Source organism: Balaenoptera ricei, chromosome 1 (assembly GCF_028023285.1).
Source record: "Balaenoptera ricei isolate mBalRic1 chromosome 1, mBalRic1.hap2, whole genome shotgun sequence".
Lineage (NCBI taxonomy): Eukaryota > Metazoa > Chordata > Mammalia > Artiodactyla > Balaenopteridae > Balaenoptera > Balaenoptera ricei.
Window position 1 is genome coordinate 19,264,353 of NC_082639.1, and position 23,044 is coordinate 19,287,396.

Sequence of the window (23,044 nt, forward strand, 5' to 3'; positions counted from 1 at the left end):
CACTAGATTATCTAGTCATTGGATTCTTTACCCAATCCAGTGATTTGTCCAAAAGGCTTATTAGGTAGAATTAATAAAATGCTGGTATTTTTAAAAGTATAGTGGTAAATTCTTCAGTTGGATTACTTCAGCAAAGATGATTAGATTGCTAAATTACTGCCCCTTAGAATAAGCCTTTACAGAATTCTGAATGAGCCTCTGTTAAATGAAATGTGTCTAAATTCTAGGTTAAACATTCCATGTTAATTGCTTTAATTGAACAAACAGGTGTAAGGGTACTGAGGGGATCATATCGTTTTCAAGTCTAGTTCTTAGAGGAATGGTCTCAAATGAAGTTTCAGGTTAATCTAGGGTAAGATTAATGATTATCTGTGTCTGTACTTCTGACATTAGTTGAAGCAATGGGATGGATAATGTAGACAGAGATAGTAATTGTTAGAAATGAAAGCCTATGCCATAGATAACAGAAATGGTGTCTTGGGTTCAGATCCTAGTCCACTTCAATTACCCGCATGACTTCGGTTGAGGTTACTTTTTTTTTTTTTTTTTTAATCTTTGGAAAGGATCCTCTAGCCTTAGCATTTAATATTTTCACCATTGTGAAGGTCTACGTTTCTACAGGTAGTTTAAGTCCCTCATGCTATTGTGAAGGTTATACTCTACATCAAAAGCCTTCAGCCTCTTAGGTGACTAATTTGTTCCTCTTCTCCAGACCAGATATTTTTCTCTGTGAAAATTTCATCAGATCTTATGTCATTTATCATCTTCATTACTTTTCTTTTCTTTTTTTTTAAATAAATTTATTTATTTATTTATTTTTGGCTGTGTTGGGTCTTCGTTTCTGTGCGAGGGCTTTCTCCAGTTGCGGCGAGCAGGGGCCACTCTTCATCGCGGTGCGCGGGCCTCTCACCGTCGTGGCCTCTCCCGTTGCGGAGCACAGGCTCCAGACGCGCAGGCTCAGCAGTTGTGGCTCACAGGCCCAGTCGCTCTGCGGCATGCGGGATCCCCCCGGACCGGGGCACGAACCCGTGTCCCCCGCACTGGCAGGCGGACTCCCAACCACTGCGCCACCAGGGAAGCCCCTACTTTTTTTTTTTTTTTTTAATTTTTAAAAAATTTTATTTTTTTGGCTGCATTGGGTCTTCATTGCTGCGCGCGGGCTTTCTCTAGTTGCGGCGAGCCGGGACTACTCTTCATTGCGGTGGCTTCTCTTGTTGCGGAGCACAGGCTCTAGTGGCACGGGCTTCAGTAGTTGTGGCACGTGGGCTCAGTAGTTGCAGCACGCAGGCTCAGTAGTTGTGGCTCACGGGCTCTAGAGCGCAGGCTCAGTAGTTGTGGCGCACGGACTTAGTTGCTCCGCAGCGTGTGGGATCTTCCCGGACCAGGGCTCGAACCCGTGTCCCCTGCATTGGCAGGTGGATTCTTAACCACTGCGCCACCAGGGAAGTCCTTCATTACTTTTCTGAACCAACCTGTAGTGGGTGCTTAAAAGCTCTTATGTTGATGAGGTCTTTGTAGTCAAGAGTGTGTGTTTTAGGTTGTAGGGTAGCACACAGAGGTTTACTTTACTCAGCTGAATGTTATGCATAGCATAGAGCTTGTTCTACTCAGAAACGGCAGCTCCCAATTTCTCTTAATGTTTCTCTTGGGAGAATCTGAAAATTTGAAAATTGGAAAATCATTGTAGAACTTTCTGAGGCTTTTCACCAAACATTTACAAATTCTTGCTTCTACTTCAGGTAATGATAACAGGGGCTTATAGGAACTTTTTAATTGTCAGTAAATTATTTATGAGAATAGTCACACTTCTTTTTGTACTAGTAAGAAGATGTGTTGCTTTTTGTTTTGTTTTTGTATGTATGTAAGTGGGGTTTTTCTTCCCCTTATTTTTAGTGACAAAACATAAAGGTACTGAGAAAAGAGAGTCCCCTTCACCAGCACCCAAGCCTAGAAAAGTAGAGTTATCTGAATCAGGTAAGTGTTTTGTGTGTTTTTTGTTTGTTTTGGTTTTTTTTTAAGCTGAATTAGATTCTGGTTAAAGATTAATTATACGATATGGCTTAATGGTTAAGAGCTAGGACTTTGAAGTCAGACCAGCCTGTTTGAATCCCCAGCTCCACCAACTACTTTTTGTTTGTTTTAATAATTTATCTGAGCCTCTACTTTTTTTTTTTCATCTCTGAAATGCAGGTAACAGTACCATCCTTTAGGTCTTTTTTGGTTGTTAACTGAAATAATGTTTATAAAGTGCTTGGCACGCAGACCGAACTGTCACAGATGCCTAAATAAGTTTATTTTTATTATATTTAGTGAAGATAGTCTAAATTAGCATTTAAATTGGCATTTTAAGCTCCTCCTTTATTAAAAAAGAGTAGCTGTATTGCTTGACCCAACCAGATAAAGGTTTAGGAGACCATTTCCCAATTCAAATATGTTAACATTTTCTGTATGCATGACTAAAGAAACACTTTCTAAATGCATCCATCTTTCAGAAGAAGATAAAGGTGGCAAAATGGCTGCAGCAGATTCTGTGCAGCAGAGACGCCAATACAGACGACAGAACCAGCAGTCTTCTTCTGGTATGGACACTGGTTACATTTTTTTCTTTCTGCATATCCTAATAAAAATACTTAAGATAAAAATATCCGAAAATGTAGTGAATGTATCAATACTTAGGAGAAATATTTTTGTGCCTTTGTATAAATATGTTAGGAGGAAGTCTTAGCACAACAGTTAAAACAGGAATAGAAATTGGAAAAGTATATTTCTTTCCTCAACCCTCAGTCTTACTCCCCAAAGCTTTTATTCAGAAATTTTCTGTGCATGTGTAAGTATCTGTGGTTTAAAAAAAAAAAAACCCAGAGGCTCAAACTGTAGATTATATTGCCTGCCTTTTTAACCTACTATATCTAGACATCTTTCCCTGTTAATTCTTAAGGATCTACCTCATTTATTTACCAGCTGCAGCATTTTTCAAATTTTGATAACATGCTGTCATCTATTGAGCCACTCGCCTATTTGGACATTTAGGTTATTTCTAGTTTTTTTGTGTGTTTGTGCTTATGTGAGTATATCTGTAAAATAGTAATTAGAAGTGGAACTTCTGAATTAAAAAGTATGTACACAGAAACCTGATTTTTAAACCAGATATCCTGGTTTTATTCGCTTAGTTGGTATTTGTGACTGAGTCTAGGCACTACCTTTGCTTTGCATTTATAAAATGGAAACCAAAGCATCCCACAGTGGCATTAAGTCAGTTAAAAGCCATACAGCTTTTGCAACTCTTTAAGATGAGGTTAATCATGGAAATGTTTGAAAATGCATGTAAGTTTTGGATATTTTTTGGTATTTGGGACTTGTTAGTTATTTAAAGTTAAGGAAACCATGTACAAATGAAGTGTTTCTCTTTGCAGTCCTTGATTGTTACCAGGCCTGTAGGAAATGTCACATACATTTTTGTTTGTTAAATAATGGTATGAATAAATTATTCAAATGCTAGTTAAGACTTTCAGTAGCCTTAAAAGTACATAGAGTAGCAAGAATTAAGTAATGCTTGAGATGCTTTTTAAGCTTTACTTAGTTATCTGGAAGATCACTAGATTTTTAAGGGACAGTGTCTTGTTGGATTGTTCTGTGGAAATGATTTGTATAACGTAATTATATAATAATGTATATTTATTTATGCTTGACTTTCAAGTCATTAAGCACATATCAATATTACCTTTTTTCAGAACTGATGGCTGTATATGTGCTTGCTTATGTTAGTGGACTTGATTTGCTAATTTGGACACTCCATCTGCTTAGATTCCAAAAACGTAGACAGACTCTTAAGCATAGACCTGATGTAAATTTTTGTTTATTGTGTAATTATAGATTCTGGCTCCTCCTCTTCCTCAGAAGATGAGCGACCCAAAAGGTCCCACGTGAAGAATGGTGAGGTAGGCAGGCGGCGGAGACATTCCCCTTCCCGGAGTGCCTCTCCATCACCTCGAAAGCGCCAGAAAGAGACTTCCCCTCGGTAATGTCTTCCCTGGTGTTCTGTAGTTGTGATAAAACTTCATAACTTAAGGGATGGGCTGTGGGCTTATTTAGAATTTGCTTAACTCCTTCCTTTCAAGAACTCACAGTAGGAGATGGTCAGATTTGGGGGTATTTGGGTTTTCTTTGTTCCGTGGTCATTACTATTTAATGAGAACTTAGTAAGTTTTGTACCAGCATGTCGAACGTGTGCATGACTAGAATAGACCAGTTAAATCATAGCATTAACTCCCGACCATGTTTGAATATCTAAAAAAATGTATATCCATTAGTGATACTTAACTCCATTGAAGTAATTAATTTGGTGAATGGAATTCTTGACATTTGTTTTTTTCCACTGCTCTCAGGATGCAGATGGGAAAGCGATGGCAATCGCCAGTGACTAAAAGGTTGGTTAGATGCTATTTTGTAAATTAGGATTACATGTCAAAGTTTTAGTGACTTAATTTACTGTTTAGGTAACATCCCATTCTGACGTTTACAGGGTATGACTGTGGAGAAGTTCCTCAATTGTTTTGGTTTGATTATATTTTCTTACACATCAAAATAATGATAAAAACATACACAGTGTTCATTTTAGAGCATCATTTGAATTTAGAGTTTTGTGCAGTTACAGTGTATTTGCTAGTCTTCTGCTTTTTGAGGTCTTTCCAAGAGATAGGACAATAATAATAGCTCCTTAGATTTAGTGGGAACAGACTTTGTGGTGACTATAGGGAAGGCAAGAAAAACGTGGGAGAAACATTTAAAAGATTAAAAAATGACTGTAAGGCTTTGGCCCTATTCAGTGTTTCCTACAGTAGAAAGGTAAGTTGCATATCCTTTTGGAACCTGTTTGGTCATCAGGGTCTTTGTGACCCTAAGGCCATAATATTTTAGAGCCAGATGATACATAGAAATCTCTAATTCAAGCGTATCTCATAAGTGAGAAAACAGGGGCTCAGAAGTAGTAAGTGAGTTTCTTAGGGTTACAGTGACAAAGCCAGATCTTAGACCTGTGCCATTGACATTATACCATTTCACCATGACATTGTACTATCTTTGCTAGTCTTCTGTTTTTTGAGGTCTTAGCTGTCACTAAATTTCTAAGTATTTATCCTTCCTGAAATGTTCACATTGTTCTCTTTATAGCTCAGTTTTTGAAGCTGTGTTGTTTTAAGTAGTCTCACTAATTAATAAGAGTGTTTTCTTGGAAAGGTTCTTTGGAACCAGTTGGCAGTGTATATGATGGAGCAAAACGGTGTGTTTGTGCTGTGGAAGTAACTTACTTGACAAGAAAAAATAGAAACCTTAAAAAAAATTTAGATACAAAGGTATTCTGTTCCCAACTGTGATTATTCCTGGTTTCTGTAAAATGGCTAGTACAGCAGCTAAAAAATTGCTTTACAAAGTCAGGTTAGTGGTAAGATTTCTTCTCCCCCCCCCCCCCCCCCCCGCCCCCGTTATGGTTAATGATGTTAGAGATTGCCATCAAGTCTCTAGGATTTGGAGATGGAGAAAGAATTGTTTGGGATCACACTTCAGTATTTATTTTTAAGAAGGGAAATACAGCCTGGCTTTGAATATTTCATATATAAAGTTTAAAGATTGAAAAATGCAGCATTTTTCATGCTTCTAAACATTTGTCTTTGGGTATTGAATACTCTTTCCTTAACAGTGAATGGTGTATTGATCATACTTAGTATAAAAAGATAGTTGTTGCATCTATAACTTCTTGTCTTCATTACCAGCCTGACCAGTGAAGTGAGGTGATTCTGAAGAGGTCACTGCAGAGATCGCAAGCTGTCTTTGTCCTTATAAGACTTGTGTATTCCTACATACTCGAGGGCTGAGGGCTACTTCATGTTTTGAGGCTTATTGAAACTGGTTCTCGCGCAATTTGGGTGGGGGGAGACCTCTCTACTCAACAATTTCTACACACAGTTGAAGGCCTGAGTTGGCACTAGTATTCAGAGTAACTAGAAAATGTTTAGCCTTCTTCTACTTCTTCCTCTTCTTTTAAACCCCTGATATGTGCGCCATATCAGCTCAGGTAAGAAACTGTAGCCTTTAGGTCATAGAGCCATTGGGTGTCAAGATTCCAGTTATAAGTGATTATCAAATTTTTCTTGTAGTTCCTTTAAGTACGCTAGTTTGGTTATGGGTTTGTTTTTTTTTTTTTTTTTAATCAGGTTACGGTTTTATTCTTATTCTCTTTTTGGTTATTTTCTCACATGGAAACATAGGACATTGAAGGTCATCACTGAAAGGGACCTTTTAGTTACTCCAAGCCTTTCATTTTACAAATGAAACTGAGGCACAGAATAAATATCTCAGGTCATTAGTGTATTATAATAGATTCTAATCTGAGTTAAATTTTTTTTATGAGAATATTTAAAAAGAGAAGACACATAATCAACAGTAATAGCCTCTTTTGCTATTACACCTACTGATAACACATTGGGAGTTCTGCTTTGTATCATCTCACCCTCAAAGTTTGTGAGTGTAAACCTTTGTTTTTCTTTTTTGAGTCAAAACCCAAATGTCTTTTCCCATTTGAAATCTTCATTACCTGTTGAAACAGTACTGTAGTCCACCCTGTTTCTCTAGGTCCCGTAATTCTCAGATTAGCCTTGCTAGTAAAGTGGCTTCTCCTTTACTGTTCTTTCTTGTAATTAATAATTTGGTGTCTGCGTTTCATCTGAAGCTTATCTGTCTTGTAGTTTATATTTTAAATCTGTTCAGAGTGAGGTCTTAGTCCCCACAAGGCATAAGCAAATTGTTTTTTCCTTAAACTTTGGATTTATTTATGTATGTATGTATGTATGGCTGTGTTGGGTCTTCGTTTCTGTGCGAGGGCTTTCTCCAGTTGCGGCAAGTGGGGACCACTCTTCATCGCGGTGCGCAGGCGTCTCACTATCGCGGCCTCTCTTGTTGCGGAGCACAGGCTCCAGATGCGCAGGCTCAGTAGTTGTGGCTCACGGGCCTAGTTGCTCCGCGGCATGTGGGATCTTCCCAGACCAGGGCTCGAACCCGTGTCCCCTGCATTAGCAGGCAGATTCTCAACCACTGCGCCACCAGGGAAGCCCCAAGCAAATTTAAATTAAAAATTAAATTTACTAATGAGTGTCAGAATTTTCATTGTTCTGTTAATGAACTCTCCTTAGTTTTAATGGGGAATCAAGACTGGTAAACTTTAGAAAATACTTCCAGATTCACAGGAAGCATCAATCCTGTACTGGGCAAGAAATTAAGAACTAGTTACAGTTGACCCTTGAACAACATGCGTTTGAATTGTGCAACTCCACTTATACGTACGTGGCTTTTTTTTTTTTTTTTTTTTTTTTTTTTACAATAAATACATATTATAGTACTGCACCATCCTCAGTTGATTGAATCTGCCAGTGCAGAAGCCCAAGCGCCCCACATTGTTTAAGGGTTAATTGAATATTATTTGACTTCTTTGTATACACAAACTTAGCCAATAGGTGTCCAACTGGCTTGGTATTTATTTTAGTATATCTGCTGGGAGACTACTATGAGTTAGTCCAGTTGATTATAATTGTATTTTTCAGGTGTGCTTTTTGTGTTAATTGGCTAAGTGCCTAACAGCTCAGAATTAAGGTCTGTGATTCTTATCTATATTTTAACCACATTGCTCCCAATGGCTTTAGTGCTCAGACAACTTTGGTCCTTTGTCTTTGGAGTAGGGTTTTTAGTTAATAGTTTGCAACTGTTGAACTGTGGGAACATACTTTTTAAAAAATCAAGAACTTGGAGCAGTGGCACCCAGACTTTGGGCCTTAAATTTTAAATATCTGTATTAGAACATTGTATTTTTCTAGACTTTAGAACAGTTGTTCCTAACAAGGAATCAAAAATCACTTGAAGAACCTTTTTAAACATATACCGGCTGGACCATAGCCCAAACCTGGTGAACACAAATTTTAGATAAGCTTCCAAGCTGTTTCTGATGTGCATTCTAGTTAAAAAGCAATGCTCTAAGGCAGTGTTTTCAGACTTTTTTCACCTTGCGTCATGTTAAGAATGTTTTACGTCATGACTCAGACTGCATATTTATATACTGAAACAAAAATTTTGCAAAACAAAATTACCCTTACCACAAGTTAAAGCACTTTGATTTTGATTTTCTTTTTCTTTTCTTTTCTTCCTTTCTTTCTTTCTTTTTTTTTTTTAAATCCTGGTTCTCACCCAGGGTCTTGACTAACTACACTGTAGTTTGAAAAACACTGCTTTGAGGGATAGAGTGACAGTTGCTGCACTTTGGGTTGACAATGATTGAAACTAAATGATCTTGATCACTTAGTTATAAGTGTTACTGACTCTGAATCAACTATAATTCTTCTTTGGTTTAGTGGTAGACGGAGGAGAAGTCCCTCCCCACCGCCTACCAGAAGGCGACGTTCTCCTTCTCCTGCGCCTCCGCCTCGTCGACGCAGGTCTCCCACACCACCACCACGACGAAGGTACTTTATCACATAGGCTAGTGGGAGCTAAATGGAGCAACTTTGAATCTTTGTGATTGAAATATTTTATTCGAGTGGCATGCACAGCTGTTTACAAAATACCACATACAATTCCATTTACATGAAAAGTCCAGAACACACGAATTTGTAGAGATAGAGAGTTATTAGATAAGTAGTGCCTAGGGTGGGATGGGAATGGGGAGTCATGATGGTTGAACACTGTGAATATAGTTGACCCTTGAGCGAGGAGAGGACTTAGGGGCACCGACCCTCCACGCAGTTGAAAATCTGAGTATAACTTTACAGTTGGCCCTTCATATCTGTGGATTCAGCCAACAGCAGATTGTGTAGTACTGCAACATGTATGAAAAAAAAATCCACATATAAATGGACCCATGCAGTTCAAACCCATGTTCAAGGGTCAACTGTATACTAAAACAATTGAAATGTACACTTCAGATGGGTAAATTTTATGATTTGTGAACCACATATCAATAAAGATGTTAAATTAAAAGGCAGGATCACTAGTGATTACAGAGGGAAAAAATTTAACTTTACAGTGGAGAGTTAAGTTTTGCTTTTTGGAACTTTCTGAATTTTTTTTCTCTTCAAATATTTTCGATCCATGGTTGGTTGAATTTGTGGATACTGGATCTTTGGACACAGAGCGCTGACCCTATCAGACGAACCCAAATTGAAAGCCATTTTACAAAGTAACTGACGAGTACTCTTCAAAAAAAATGTCAGTCATGAGAGGGAGAGAGACTGAGGAGCAGTTACAAATTGGCAGAAACTAAGGACACATGACAACTAAACACAGTGTAGGATCCTGATTTTTGGAACCTGGAACAGAAAAAGGACATTAGTAGAAAAAAACTAGGGTGACATAAGTATTTTAGTTAATACCAAGGTTAATTTCATAGTTTTGGTAATTTTTCTGTGGTTATATGGGATGTTAAGTGGAAAGTCTCCACTATTTTTGCAGCTCTTCTGTAAATCAAAAATGATTTCAAAATAAAAGTTAGGGGAAAAAATTTTTAAGAGCATTGCTCAAACACATTACCAAGCGGTATAGTTGCTACTACCACTCCTGGATGGCCATTATGTGGCAGGTAAAGTGTTAGATGTTTTATGTACTTCATGTCTCCTCAAGATGATCTTGCTTGGTAGGTGGTATTCCCATTTTTCAGGTGAGGAAATGGGGGTTCAGAGTTATTAAATAATAAGGGCAAAATAGAAAACTCTGCGGTGTTGCCCAATGTATGGCCTATCCCAAAGCTGATTTTTAGGCAGGAAAATATTTTGAGCTCAAGGTCTGAATGTTTCAGGAGAAAATCAGGCCATTGGAACTAAATGTTATATTGAGGTTTAATTCCTGAGAGGCAAATTAGGGTTATGTAGGGATTAAGCATTAAGAGGAAGGCCAAGTTGAGACTTTGACAGGGATGCGTTCTGCCTAGCAGTAGACTTCCATTGAATACTACTCTTTTGACACACGAAAAATGTAAGTCTGTCTTGGTGGGGGCAGGGTAGAGATACCTTTTAAAGCTGTGCAAGTGAACGCTAATTATTAATTCAGAGTCCAAACACCAGTTTAGAGAGGGTACCCCACGCACAGGAGAGCTCTTTAAAGCACAGACTTCCTGAGTTCAAGTTGAACACAGTAGCGTCTTGCTAATGTAGTTATCTAGTTACTACATAGTGATAATGGATTTTCAGTTTCCTTAGAGCAATGCAAGATTCTCTTCTCAAAAAATATTAAGTTGATTCTATATGGATTGTGCTAAATGACTTTTGACAAATTTGAATTCAGTCTGAAAACTAAATTTCTCCATTAATCACAATGACCTATTTGTAGTCATCTAGGATAAACAGGAATTTACTAAGTGATTTTTTTGTTGTTGTTACTTTAAATGAGTTTAAAGGCATGACATTTCCACTTAGAAATAGTCTCTCTTTGTGTGGTGCTGTATAAGTGCATAGTTTTCTTTGCATTCTGTTTCTACTCTGTTGGACCTTTTATTTTTCCTAGGACTCCTTCTCCTCCCCCACGTCGTCGCTCACCTTCCCCAAGAAGATACTCTCCTCCAATACAGAGGAGATATTCTCCTTCTCCACCTCCAAAGAGAAGAACGGCTTCACCCCCTCCCCCTCCTAAACGAAGGGTATCACCATCACCACCACCAAAGCGTCGGGTCTCCCATTCGCCACCTCCCAAACAAAGAAGCTCCCCAGTCACGAAGAGACGTTCGCCTTCGTTGTCATCAAAGCATAGGAAAGGGTCTTCCCCGAGCCGATCTACCCGGGAGGCCCGGTCACCACAACCAAACAAACGGCATTCGCCCTCACCACGGCCTCGAGCTCCTCAGACCTCCTCAAGTCCTCCAGCTGTTCGAAGAGGAGCATCGCCATCACCCCAAAGAAGGCAGTCCCCATCTCCAGGTTCTAGGCCCATTAGGAGAGTCTCCAGGACTCCGGAGCCCAGAAAGATAAAAAAGTAAAAATACTTTATCCTTTTTGGTTAGGAACACTAACTTGCATAGCTCTTTGTGTTTGGAAGCCCCCCACCCCCCAACTGAGAAATCACAGAAGAGAATAGCTGTGAATACAAACTTTAAGGCAAATTCTAGGTCCTATTCATAGATCCTTTCTGTTTTCAGGGTAGTTCCTCATGGTATAAGCTAAATGCCATAGGGTTTTACTTGGTTCTTAGGGGTATCAGGCTTATTGAGTCTGTTTCCAAACCTAGCTCTGAAGTGATGCATAGGATATTTCTTGCATGTCTATGTAAGACTGATAAAAGCAGTCTTAAATATAGGAACTGGCATTACTAATTTCATACAGGAAGAATCATTAACAGAATGGATAGAGGATTGTGGGGCTTGAACTACTCTCCAGGAGACTTAGGTGATAAAAATTTCATAAGTTTTAGTATGATCAACCAGCAGACTAAGTGCTGTGAAATATTTAAAGTTCATGATCTGGTTGTATAATGGTAGTTGGTTGTTTTCTCTTAAGAAAGAAGGATCTCTGCTTTTGGATATTAAATGTTTTATTTTTTCCCTCTGTTTCTAGAGCTGCCTCACCAAGCCCTCAGTCGGTAAGGAGGGTCTCATCTTCCCGATCTGTCTCGGGATCTCCTGAGCCAGCAGCTAAAAAACCCCCAGCACCTCCATCCCCTGTCCAGTCTCAGTCACCCTCTACCAACTGGTCACCAGCGGTACCAGTTAAAAAGGCTAAAAGCCCAACACCAAGCCCATCACCGGCAAGGGTATGTCTACCCTGTTTTGGACATCTTTTATAATTATACGTGGTCACTTGGAAGGAGAGAATTTTTTGTCTTTTGTAGTTCAGAGGAGCGTTATTTTCTGTGGTTCAGATGGACTTGAAAAGGAGGCACAGATTAAGTGGTGGTGTTTGCGTCACAGTCCATGCTTATACTCTAGACGTCTACTAATGTGTGATACGTCTAATACTATTAAATTCTCTAATCTTGGTGGTGAAGATTGGATTATATAGACAATTTAGAAAAACAGAAAGAAAAAAATTACCCTTGATTCTGTTATCTAGGAGAAAAATAGTTAATAGTTTAGCGTTTCTGCTGTTTTCTCTGGTGTTTGACAGGTTTTGGGATAGTTATGGTCACAGTCAATAAAAGTTTCAATCTTAGATCATGTCTATTAGTCTGATTACATTTTTATAAAGAAAAAATACACTTTATCACAAGAAGATACCAAAATGTCGACGGTGGTTATGTGTTAGAAGGAGAATGATGAGTGATCTTAATTTTTCATCTTTACATCTTAATGGTCTTATTTTTTCCTACAGTGTAAATACATTATTTCTATAATAAAAAATGAACCTCACAACTTGTGAAATGTTAGATGGAGTGGAAAGTACTTTGTTGTCCCATATAGCCTTATCTTTGGCAAGCTACATAGATAAGAAGAACACTCTTGCTTTTACATTGTCAAGCTTAAATATCATTGGGATATTAAAATATTGGAGCTTAAACTGTTTTCTTTGTGATTCATTAATCTAATCATGGCAGGTTCCTGTATTGTATAAAATCAGTGGTGGATGTCCATCTTAATAGGATTGAATTATTGTGCAGACTGACTGAATGGATTGAGGAATTTTAAGTAATTGCTTAGAAATGTGAGATTTAAAAATTACAGACTAGATGCAGTTATAGCAGAGCCTACCCTTTGCTTAAATTTGGAATATAGGCAGTGGAGAACAATGCACCCACATTCTAGAGATAGATCAGACAGTGATTAGAGATGTGGCATTCATACACGCTTGTATTTAGGATGATAACTATTTATTAAAAGCCTACATGTTAGGCTGGTATTGTGGGTGATTTACAGATATTCCCATTTAATTTTTGTAACAGCTTTATCAAGGATTGTTATACCCATTTTGGGTTGACAAAAAGGCCTCAGAACAAGTCAGGCAATTTGAGGTCAACTAGTTTAATAGGTTCAGGAACCAGAATTCAACTCAGGTCTAGTTGAGTTCAGAGACTTTTCTTCCTGTTGCACATGGTGCTTTTCCTTACATCTGGAGGTAGACCCTGACTCAGGCCGGTCTTGGAGACATGATTCATAGCTTGTGGTTGGGAGGCCTGGTTTAATGTGAAGTTAGTTGGGGAAATTTTTAAAAATCATTTATCTTCAAGGTCTGTTTCAACTCTTGGAAGTCTTTGCTTTCAGTGGTGGTTCCCATCTTTTAGGAGTACTTTTCTTGGTGGTGATTGGCCCTGGGTCTTGTTTCCCCCGAAGCCGTATGAAATCCTAGATTAGTCCAGTTGGTTATTCCCTTGAAGAAATAAAATGTTTAGTTGGACAGGTTGATTTTATTGCTTTTGGTTTTCTGGATTTCTAGAATTCAGACCCAGAAGGAGGTGGAAAGAAGAAGAAGAAAAAGAAGGACAAGAAACACAAAAAGGATAAGAAGCACAAGAAGCACAAAAAACACAAGAAGGAAAAGGCTGTAGCTGCAGCTGCTGCAGCCCCTGTAACCCCTGCGGCCATCGCTGCTCCCACAGCCGCGTCAGCACAGGAAGAACCAGAGGCAGAGCCAGAGCCTAAGAAGGTATTTACGCACAGTCTTACAGTTTGTACAGATAGCTGCGTCATTTGGTATTGAGAAGTAGCTAAGTAAGGTTTTTCTAATAATTGGATGCTCAGCTGTTAACTCTCTTCTGATCGGTTTCTCTATGACCACCTACCAAGAGCAGGGATTTGCTAAGGCTAACGATAAGAATATGAATGGCATCCAAAAAGCTTAATGTGTATTTTTTAAAAGAAATTCAATATAATTAAATATGCCGTATACTTCACCCATTTAAAGTATAGTGATTTTATGGTTTTTTTGTATATTCATAGAGTTGTGCACACATCACAAGAATTTTATTTTTCTCTGTACTCAACATCTCCCACCGGTGTCTCAAGATTTAATGATATGACCTTTTTGGGTTTTGGTTTTTTGGGTTTTCTTTTAGGAGACTGAAAGTGAGGCTGAAGATAACCTTGATGACTTAGAAAAGCACCTGCGTGAAAAGGCCCTGAGATCAATGCGGAAGGCTCAAGTGTCCCCACAGTCCTAGGTGGAAATGTTTGTTATGATGTAAATTTTATTTGGTTTGTACGCAATTCAGTTTCAAAATTGCTAAAAATGTGTTTGAGCTTTAGACTATAACATTTGTTGTAATAATTGCTAGGTTGAAGTTCACCATGTAAAAAAAAAGGGCATGGATTTACATTGCAAAAGGTGTCCACAGTGTATTAGTGACATTCTTTCATTGACAGCTGACATAAATTCATTTAGAGTGAAATATTTTAAGCCAAAAAAAAAAAGAATCCCCTTTTTAAAAAAGGGGGTTTAAATATTGTTGGCGTTCTTATGGTTCCTTTAAATGCCCCTGTCTATTCCCAGAGGTTTTTCTTTCTACTTTTTCTTTCTTTTTTCCTTTTTCTCATTTGAGTCTTAGCACCCATTTAAGTTATGATGCTTCCAACCTTGTATGGTTTTTGCAAGCTTTCCCAGAAATAAGACCACTGTTGAACTACCACAAAAGTATAAATGAATATTTTAATGCCACAATCTTTCCTGTTGCCTGTGGAGTCTCTGCTGAAATGAATTAGGATTCGAGCTCTAGGATGAGACAGAAAATGAAAGCATGTTGTTTGCCAGGACACTGTGGGTTTATATTGATGTGTAACAAGTTGATTTGGAACACTGGAATTTCACTCTGTTCTGTTTATTTTATTTTATTTTTTTTGTAAAGGCAGTTAACTAGTCCCAGGAAGGATCCTTCAGTTACATAAAATTTTGTTTTATGAAATGTCATGGCTCCATTCATAATATTGTCTTGTTCTTCCGATTGGTACATACAGCTTTCAGAGCTCTTGTATTTGGAAAGCTGGAAGGGCCCAGACTTTGAAATAGTGTCTTGTTTTCACTGTTTTTGTTTTGTTTTTGTTGGTTTTTTTTTTGTTTTTTTAAACTAAAGCTATATAAAGCTTGTGGATTAAACAATAAATTTCTAAATTTAAAAATGTTGGCCACTCACTTTTACTTACCACCTCAGTACTGCAGGAAACCTACCTTAGAAATCTTACAGTGCCTTTACCCCCTTGGCACCTTTGGCAGAGTGAGGATTGGACAAGGGAAATACAAGGTGATGAAATTGTCTTACCATCTTTATTTTAGTAATTAATGTGATAAGTGCCATGAAGGGGAAGCACACAGTGAGATTGGAACATATATAATGGGCTAGTTAGCCAGGCATAGGGGAAGAGTTTCAGGCAGAGCAAACAGTATCTGTACACCCCAAGACAGAAGAAGCCTGGCACATTCCAGGAAGCGAACGAAGGTTAAGAAATGACTGGAGCAACCTACCTCTACTGGGGGGGTGTGTGTGTGTGGTGTGGTGTGAGGAATATAATTTGAGGAAACTTGGGAGTTGATAACATTGTATAAGGTAAAACAACAACATTCATATGAAAGAAGGGGAATTTTTGGCAAGTGAATCTAAGCTTAGCAAGTTGTCACATAGGCAGTTAATTTGATTATAATTTCTGGCAGTTGAAGCAAAAAGAAGGAAAATGCCTACATGTCTTAATTTCAGGAAAACTTAGTGGGCAGTTTTTGATCTAAAGGATATGGACATAGAGGGGCTATTTTTACAGGTGGGTTTTTAGAGTGATTTGTAACAAGGCAAAAGCTGATTAATGAAGCTGCTTTTGTAGCGACTGAACTAAGGTATCTAGAGTGACTCTCCACCATTGGTAGAATCTTACATGTGTATGCGGCAACTTAGAGCTTTCAGGGATCTTCCACATGACTTCCTTTTGACTTTATAATTCTGTGATGTAGGAAATGCACAGAATATCCAGTTTGTGCTTGTTTTTTGTTTGTTTTTTGGCCGCTGGGCATGTGGGTTCTTAGTTCCCCAACCAGGGATCGAACCTGTGACCCCTGCATTGGAAACGAGGAGTCTTAACCACTGGACCGCCAGGGAAGTCCCCAGAATAATCCGGTTTCTAAGATGATTGCAGCTGATTTACCCCTTTCAATATGAACAAACCAATGAACATCACTGGGGTACTTGCATCTATCTAGCCATTCACTCATTCAATCCATTTATTCACTTGTCCTATTTATTCACGCTTTCATTCCTCCACTTGACTGAACTGCTTGTTAAGGTTAGCAGTAACTTCCATTTTGCCAAAATGAGCGATCAATTCACCATCCTTTACTAGCCCTCTTGGCAGGAGTTGACTCAGTCATTCACTCCTTTGTCGAAACACTTCCTTCTCTTGGGTTCTAGGGGGCAACACTGGTTTACCTTCTAGATGCAGCACTAGTTTTCCTCCTACCCCAGTAGCTCTTTTATCTCTAGTGGATCCTTTGAAACGTGAAGTGGAGTTTGTAGGGAAAGCCACCAAGGACAAAGAATCCCTAGTCCCTTAAATGTCTTTTTTTGTGTCAAATTTCTTTCCCGTCTAGACTTCCCCCTGACCTAGACCTCTATCGAGCTACCTAGTTAATAACTTCATTTGGATGTCTAAAAGGTATACCGAATTGAACATATCCTCTGACATGAACATTGAACATGTCCTCTGATCTTGTCTCTGTCTCATTCAGTACCTGTCACTCTCATTTACTCAAAATTGAGCTGATACTGTCAGGGGCAGCATCGTGCACCCTCCAGTCCTCACGCACACAAGGCCGTTCCGTTCCCAGCAGCCTGCAGATGATAGTACCGCTCAAAACCCTCAGCTGCTTTTTTCTGCTTCAGAGTAAAATCCAGATTTCTTACTCTGGACTGTAAGACCCAGTAGCACCTACTTTGGCACCTTCATCTCTACTCCTCAATCTGCTCAAGCCATACCTACCTCCTTGCTCTTCCTTTAAACCTCTCTCGGGGCCTTTGTCTTCACTGCTGGATCTGACCTGTTCTCTTTACTTTGTTTTCTTCAGACAGGCTTCCCTAACTTCCTCTCCTCTGTTTTCATCTATACTAATTATTACCACCTGAGATGATATGTTTTTGGTCCTTAGGAACTTGATCTTGTATGTGACTGTGTCCCCAGTGCCTGGTACATTGTAGAAGCACAAATGCTCGATGAACAGATGAGTAAATAAGTTTAATTGACCGTCATTGCCTCTGTACTTGCAAGGCACTACTAGGGCTTGAGGTAAAGAAAATGAAGACATGGTGATTGCTGCTCTCTAGTATTTGCCCACTGCGGGTAAAGACATGCAAACAAGTTGGAGTGGACAAGAACATAGAGTTTGGTAGACCAGGATTTCTACCATAGCTTTCTATGGTGTGACCTTGGTCAAGTTACTTGACCTCTAAGTGCTGCCATTTCTTCTCTCCGAGTTAAATAATGGTGGAATCTACTTCAGAGTTGTTTTTGAAGAGTTAAGTGTGTTAGTTAATACATATAAAGCAATGATAGTACAAAGAGGTTCCCATTTTCTTAGCTAACGTGATATGTGGTCATTCTAGTAACTACTGTAAATTTTAGTTTGGATGTCTAAAAAGGATTTTAATTAATCATAGCCCTATTCAATGTAATTTTTTCTTTTTTTTTCTTTTTAATAAAATACACCATTTTAAAGTGTGCAGTGCAGTGGTATTTAGTATATTCACAAGGTTATGCAACCATCACGACTACCTGTTCCAGAATATTTTGATCACCCTAAAAAGAAACTGCCCATTAGCGGTCACTTTCCATTCTACTGACAGTCGCATCTGCCCCAGCTCCTGGCAACTACTTTCTGTCTATAGATCTGTCTATTCTGGACATTTCACTGGAATCATACAGTATGTGGCCTTTTGTGTCTGGCTTCTATCATTTAATATCATGTGTTTAAGGTTCATCCATGGTACTTCATTTTTTTTTTTTTTTTTAAAGATTTATTTATTGATTGATTGATTACTATGTTGGGTCTTCGTTTCTGTGCTAGGGCTTCCTGTAGTTGTGGCAAGCGGGGGCTACTCTTCATCGCGGTGCGCGGGCCTCTCACTGTTGTGGCCTCTCTTGTTGCGGAGCACAGGCTCCAGACGCGCAGGCTCAGTAGTTGTGGCTCACGGGCCTAGTTGCTCCGTGGCATGTGGGATCTTCCCAGGCCAGGGCGCGAACCCGTGTCCCCTGCATTAGCAGGCAGACTCTCAACCACTGCGCCACCAAGGAAGCCCTTTTTTTTTTTTTTTTTTTAATTGCTGAGTGGTGTTCCCTTATATGGATATGCCATATTTTGTTTATCTATTCATCAGTTGCACATTTGAGCTGTTTCCACTTTCCAGCTCTTATGAATAAAGCTGCTATGAACATTCGGCATACAAGTTTTTATGTGGACATATGTTCTCTTGGGTGTATATACCTAGGAGTGGGATTGCTGGGTCATACTTAACTTTTTAGGAAACTGCTAGACTATTTTCCAAAGCAGCTACACTATCCGAACATTCTTACTAGCAATGTATGAGGGTTATTATTTCTCCACATCCTTGCCAACACATGTTATCTGTCATTTTGATAATAACTATCCTAGTGGGTGTGAACTAGTGTCTCATTGTGGTTTGATTTGCATTTCCCTGATGGCTAATGATGTTGAGCATCTTTTCATGTGCTGCCATTTTTTTTTTAATTGGGTATAATTGATTTACAATGTTGTGCCAGTTCCAGGTGCACAGCAAAGCGAATCTGCCACACAAATACATATCTCCACTCTTTTCCAGATTCCCTTCCCATATAGGCCACCACGGAGCACTAGAGTAGAGTTCCCTGCACTACACAGTAGGTCCCCATCAGTTATCTATTTTATATATAGTATTCAGTGCCCTATTAAACAGATTTGTATCTGTATGAGAATATTTCTGAAATTGTGGCTGTAGGGCTCTCAGAGTTTCTGCAGAGTAGAGCTGATAATGCATTTGTAAAGTGCTCTGTAGAACTTTCATACCCATTGTGGAGGTTGGGGCCGGGGGACTATGGCCAAGGAAAAATTTGTTCCCACTTTGTAAAGAGGATCAGGAGACTAAGGGAGAGTGTGACTTACTTAAGGTACATGCAGGTCTAGTTGATATTGTCCCTCCTACCATCTGATAAAGAGCGCTGTTTTTCTCAATATACCTGTCTGGTATTGTAACAGAATCACATTAGACGACGAATGTAGAAAATCTGCCCAAATATGTGTGGTTCTTCGAAAGGCATTGGAATTAAGGATGGAGCTTATTACTCTGAAAAATTACTCTGAAAAAGTTTGGAAGTTGAAATTTGAAAGGCATTAATATCCTGAGGACCCAACTCTGCTCCTTCCTTTGAAAGACCAGCTCCAAAAGTCTAAGACTTTTTTGCCTTTTGAAAGCTTATTTGCTGTATTTTTCATTTGAAAGATCCATCTTAGCTCATACCAAACATTGTCTTTTGGCTCTTAGGAACTCAATTATTGCTGTACTCCTAAGTGGTCTTCCGTGCAAATCCATTTTCAAAGGAAAGATGAATTGATAGGATCTGAAATCCATGTTTTTCCAAAGCTCTTTGCAAAACTCTTCTACATTTGTCAATATATAGTTAAGTTGGCAGGCTTTCACATCGTAAGAGGCTTTTGCCAAGATGGCCTTTTATTTCAGGTGCATCATGGGAGGAGAAGCTGATGTGCTGATTCTGAAGAGTGGTGCCATGTGTGCAGACGGCTATATGGATACCTCTCACCAGATGGGCCAGTCACAAACTCTTCATTGGAAACTTCATCAAGGAAGTGTTTTGCAGACTGCAGGTTGAGACTCGGCAGTGAATTGTAAAGTTGAATGAGTCGCAACCAGCATTAAAATAAAAAAATGAAATAGTTAATTTAAGTGTGAATCACATATAGTAGGTTAAGTATTATTTCATGAAGTGTGTGTGTGCCTGTGTGCTTGTGTGCATATGTATGCTTGTGAACTGGGTTACCGTGTAAAATGTATTCTAATGTGATTGATACAGTCAGCAAAATGGAAAGCCACTACCTTACAGATCACCTAGGCCACCAGTTTGTAAACTGCCCTGCAGAGCCCTAAGTGGGGAGAATTATGATTCAGATTTTCTCTGTCGGATGGGGCCACTAGTAGTACTGCTCTTTGTTGAGGGATTGAGCGATGATACAGGTAAGCTTCGCAAGGGCTTTGCTCTGCTTTTTTTTTTTTTTTTTTTTTAAAACTTTGAGCTTCCCTGTTGGATTCTTTTTGATAAAAGGTTCCGCAACCAAAAACCATGCGAAAACCACCCATCTAGCCTAGGCCTTGTCACGGGAACCGACTGCCCCAAGGTAAAGCCACAGCTCCCCCAGGTGCCTTGCCACCCCCGCAGACTGCCTCAGCCCGGGGGCTATTGAGGGCACCCAGCTTTAATTCCGTTGTAGTGAAAGGAAACAGACTGAGAGTAACCAGGTGCCTCTGAAGCAGGGGTAGAAGTAGCTCTCAGGGAATATTGGAGATGTGGAAGGAAAAAACCCAAAATAGGAAACAATGTGCAGAAGTGGCCTTTGTGAACCCCAAAGTCCCACATCTGTTCTTTCCCTAGTGCATAACCGGGTAGGGACCCTTCTAGCAATTTAAGCATGGAGGCTTTGGCTTAACATAGCCAACATGAGCAGAGGGGAGTGGTAAGCCTGACTGGTCTGGGCCCCGCCTGGAGGAAGACGCTCACGCCACCGACCATCGGGACCCATCCAGACGGCCAAGATGTGCTGAGCAGCCGCCAGGAACCCTGTGATTTCCCACGTTTGTTCCTTTGCTTTTCTCTTGCTGTTCTCTGCCTGGGATATCCTTCCTGGTCTCCTAATGTCCTAATCCTTTTTGGACTTAGAGATGTACTTAAGATGATGGTTTTTAACTCTAAAAAAAAAAAAATACATATTCACTTTTAGAGAATTTGGAAAACAAAAAGAAAAAATTGGGAATTCCCTGGTGGTCCAGTGGTTAGAACTCGGCGCTTTCACTGCGGGGGCCTAGGTTCAATCCCTGGTCTGGGAACTAACATCCTGCAAGCCATGTGGCGTGGCCAAAAAAAAAAAAAGAGAGAGAGAAAAAAATTGTTGGCAATCCCATCATCCAAATATAACCAAGGACACCTACCTCAAGTCAAGTACTCTACCTGACTACACTCAACCTTCCCTGAGCTCCCCTCCTCTAATATATGGAACAAACTGGGGCTTTTTTCCCCCCTATGTATTTAGAAGTACTGATGTAGCTACAAACATCAGGATCAAACCATGTATATATAATGTTTAATATTCTTTTTTCCATTGGGCAGATCATGAACTAAAATTGCAGAATACATTTTAAATGTCGTACAACCAGGAAATTTGGAAAATAGATAAAAGAAAGTAAATTACCCCATGCCAACCTCCAAACACTGCTACAGTTCTCCCTTTTGTATATTTCTTATTTAGTCTTTTTTTTTTTTTAATGTTAGGGCTTTCCTGGTGGTGCAGTGGATAAGAATCTGCCTGCCAAAGCAGGGGACACGGGTTCAAGCCGTGGTCTGGGAAGATCCCACATGCTGCGGAGCAACTAAGCCCATGCGGCACAACTACTGAGCCCGCATGCCACAACTACTGAAGCCTGTGTGCCTAGAGCCCGTGCTCCGCAACAAGAGAAGCCACCGCAAGAAGCCCGCGCACCGCAACGAAGAGTAGCCCCTGCTCGCTGCAATTAGAGAAAGCCCGCGCGCAGCAATGAAGACCCAACTCAGCCAAAAATAAATAAATAAATAATAATTTTTAAAATGTTAGATGCTTCTATTTATTTAAACTCTTACCTCTACAGATAAAATGGTAATAATGGCACCCACCTCACAGGGTTCTGAGGAGAATTAAATTGAGATGAATAGAATGCAGTCCCTGATCCAGTGGAGTTCATGGCACATGGCCGGGAATGGGGGGGGTAGGAGCAGAGGGGCAATCAAATAGTGATGAAACCGCATGCTCAGGGACATAAAAGAGGGGAGCAGTGCAGCGTCGCAACGGTCAGGAACAATGTTCTGCGGCAGCATCTCAGCCACAGACACACTGTGAGGCTAAGCAAGTGACTTCGCCTCCCTCAGCCTGTTTCCAGTTGGTTTGCTGTGAGAATTGTTCCACAGGTACAGTATGTTTGCTGTGGTGTGTGGGGAGGTGAGCTTCACGTCCTCTGACTCTACCATCTTGATTCACCTCCAGCCTCAGTTTCCTCTCGTGTAAAATGGGCATAGATTCAATAAGATAATGCATGTCAAGGGCTTGGCTCATGCCTGGAGCATCATGAAGGCTTCATCAGTGAGAGTTATGGCCAAGTTTTATCAAAGCTTGGATGCTGGCAATTGGAGTATGCACCACCATCTATTAAATATCATGCCGTTCATTGTAAAGACGCATGGAGATCCCAGAGAGGTCAAAATGTGGAGAAAGAAGTCTTACATTATATTTTATAACGCACATATATCTTACATTATATACAGTGTTATGCACAGAAGGGTCTGGAACGCTGAAGCAGGAACACATTCATCTGTCACACTCTCAATTTCTCTGTCCACGTCCCTACCGCCAGCTTCTTCATTTTGTCTCTCTCCTGTTCCAGCAGCTTCTCACATTCTTCCACTAGGTGGCGCCCGGGCCCTGGGTGCCCACAGCGCGAGCTCATGCCCTAGAAGTCAGTCCGCCCCTCCCGCTTCCCCTTTTTCTTCCTCTTTCCTTTTCCCTCCATCCCTATCTTTCTTCCCGATTCAGTGCTCAGAGGCTCTCTGGACGGCTCCAGAGCTTGAAGAAAAGCCATGGGGCCCTTGCAGGTCACCCAGTCCATCCCAAGTTGGAATTCCTTACAGCCGGCCCCGAGCTGTCTCCGGTTCTCACTTGCACACCTTCAGTGACAGGAAACTCACTACTATATGAGGATCCTGTTCTGGAAGGAATCCATGTAATAGTCATGCACTCGAGCTCTGAAGACAAATCCAGCTGGGTTTTAATGTCTCAGCTTTGCTCTTTGCTCAGCGGGTGATTCAAAC

The 23,044-nt window shown here is 40.0% G+C and overlaps 1 protein-coding gene across 20 annotated transcripts in view; it reads left to right on the forward strand.

Moving 5' to 3' along the window:
• The window catches only part of SRRM1 (serine and arginine repetitive matrix 1), a 36,952-nt gene extending 15,156 nt beyond the window's left edge, over positions 1-21,796 (forward strand). For 8 of the 20 annotated variants that reach the window (XM_059915966.1, XM_059915954.1, XM_059915957.1 and 5 more), the window contains 9 exons: positions 1,894-1,974; positions 2,493-2,579; positions 3,874-4,018; positions 4,386-4,427; positions 8,394-8,504; positions 10,537-11,001; positions 11,580-11,775; positions 13,392-13,601; positions 14,011-15,067. In XM_059915966.1, the coding sequence (XP_059771949.1) occupies positions 1,894-1,974; positions 2,493-2,579; positions 3,874-4,018; positions 4,386-4,427; positions 8,394-8,504; positions 10,537-11,001; positions 11,580-11,775; positions 13,392-13,601; positions 14,011-14,115 (1,442 nt within the window). In that variant the 3' untranslated portion in view covers positions 14,116-15,067. Of the gene's footprint in view, positions 1-1,893; positions 1,975-2,492; positions 2,580-3,873; positions 4,019-4,385; positions 4,428-8,393; positions 8,505-10,536; positions 11,002-11,579; positions 11,776-13,391; positions 13,602-14,010; positions 15,068-19,656 lie in introns of those variants that run through there. The other 12 variants (XM_059915969.1, XM_059915961.1, XM_059915968.1 and 9 more) reach the window with 6 other exon arrangements.
• The last annotated feature ends 1,248 nt before the right edge of the window (positions 21,797-23,044 follow it).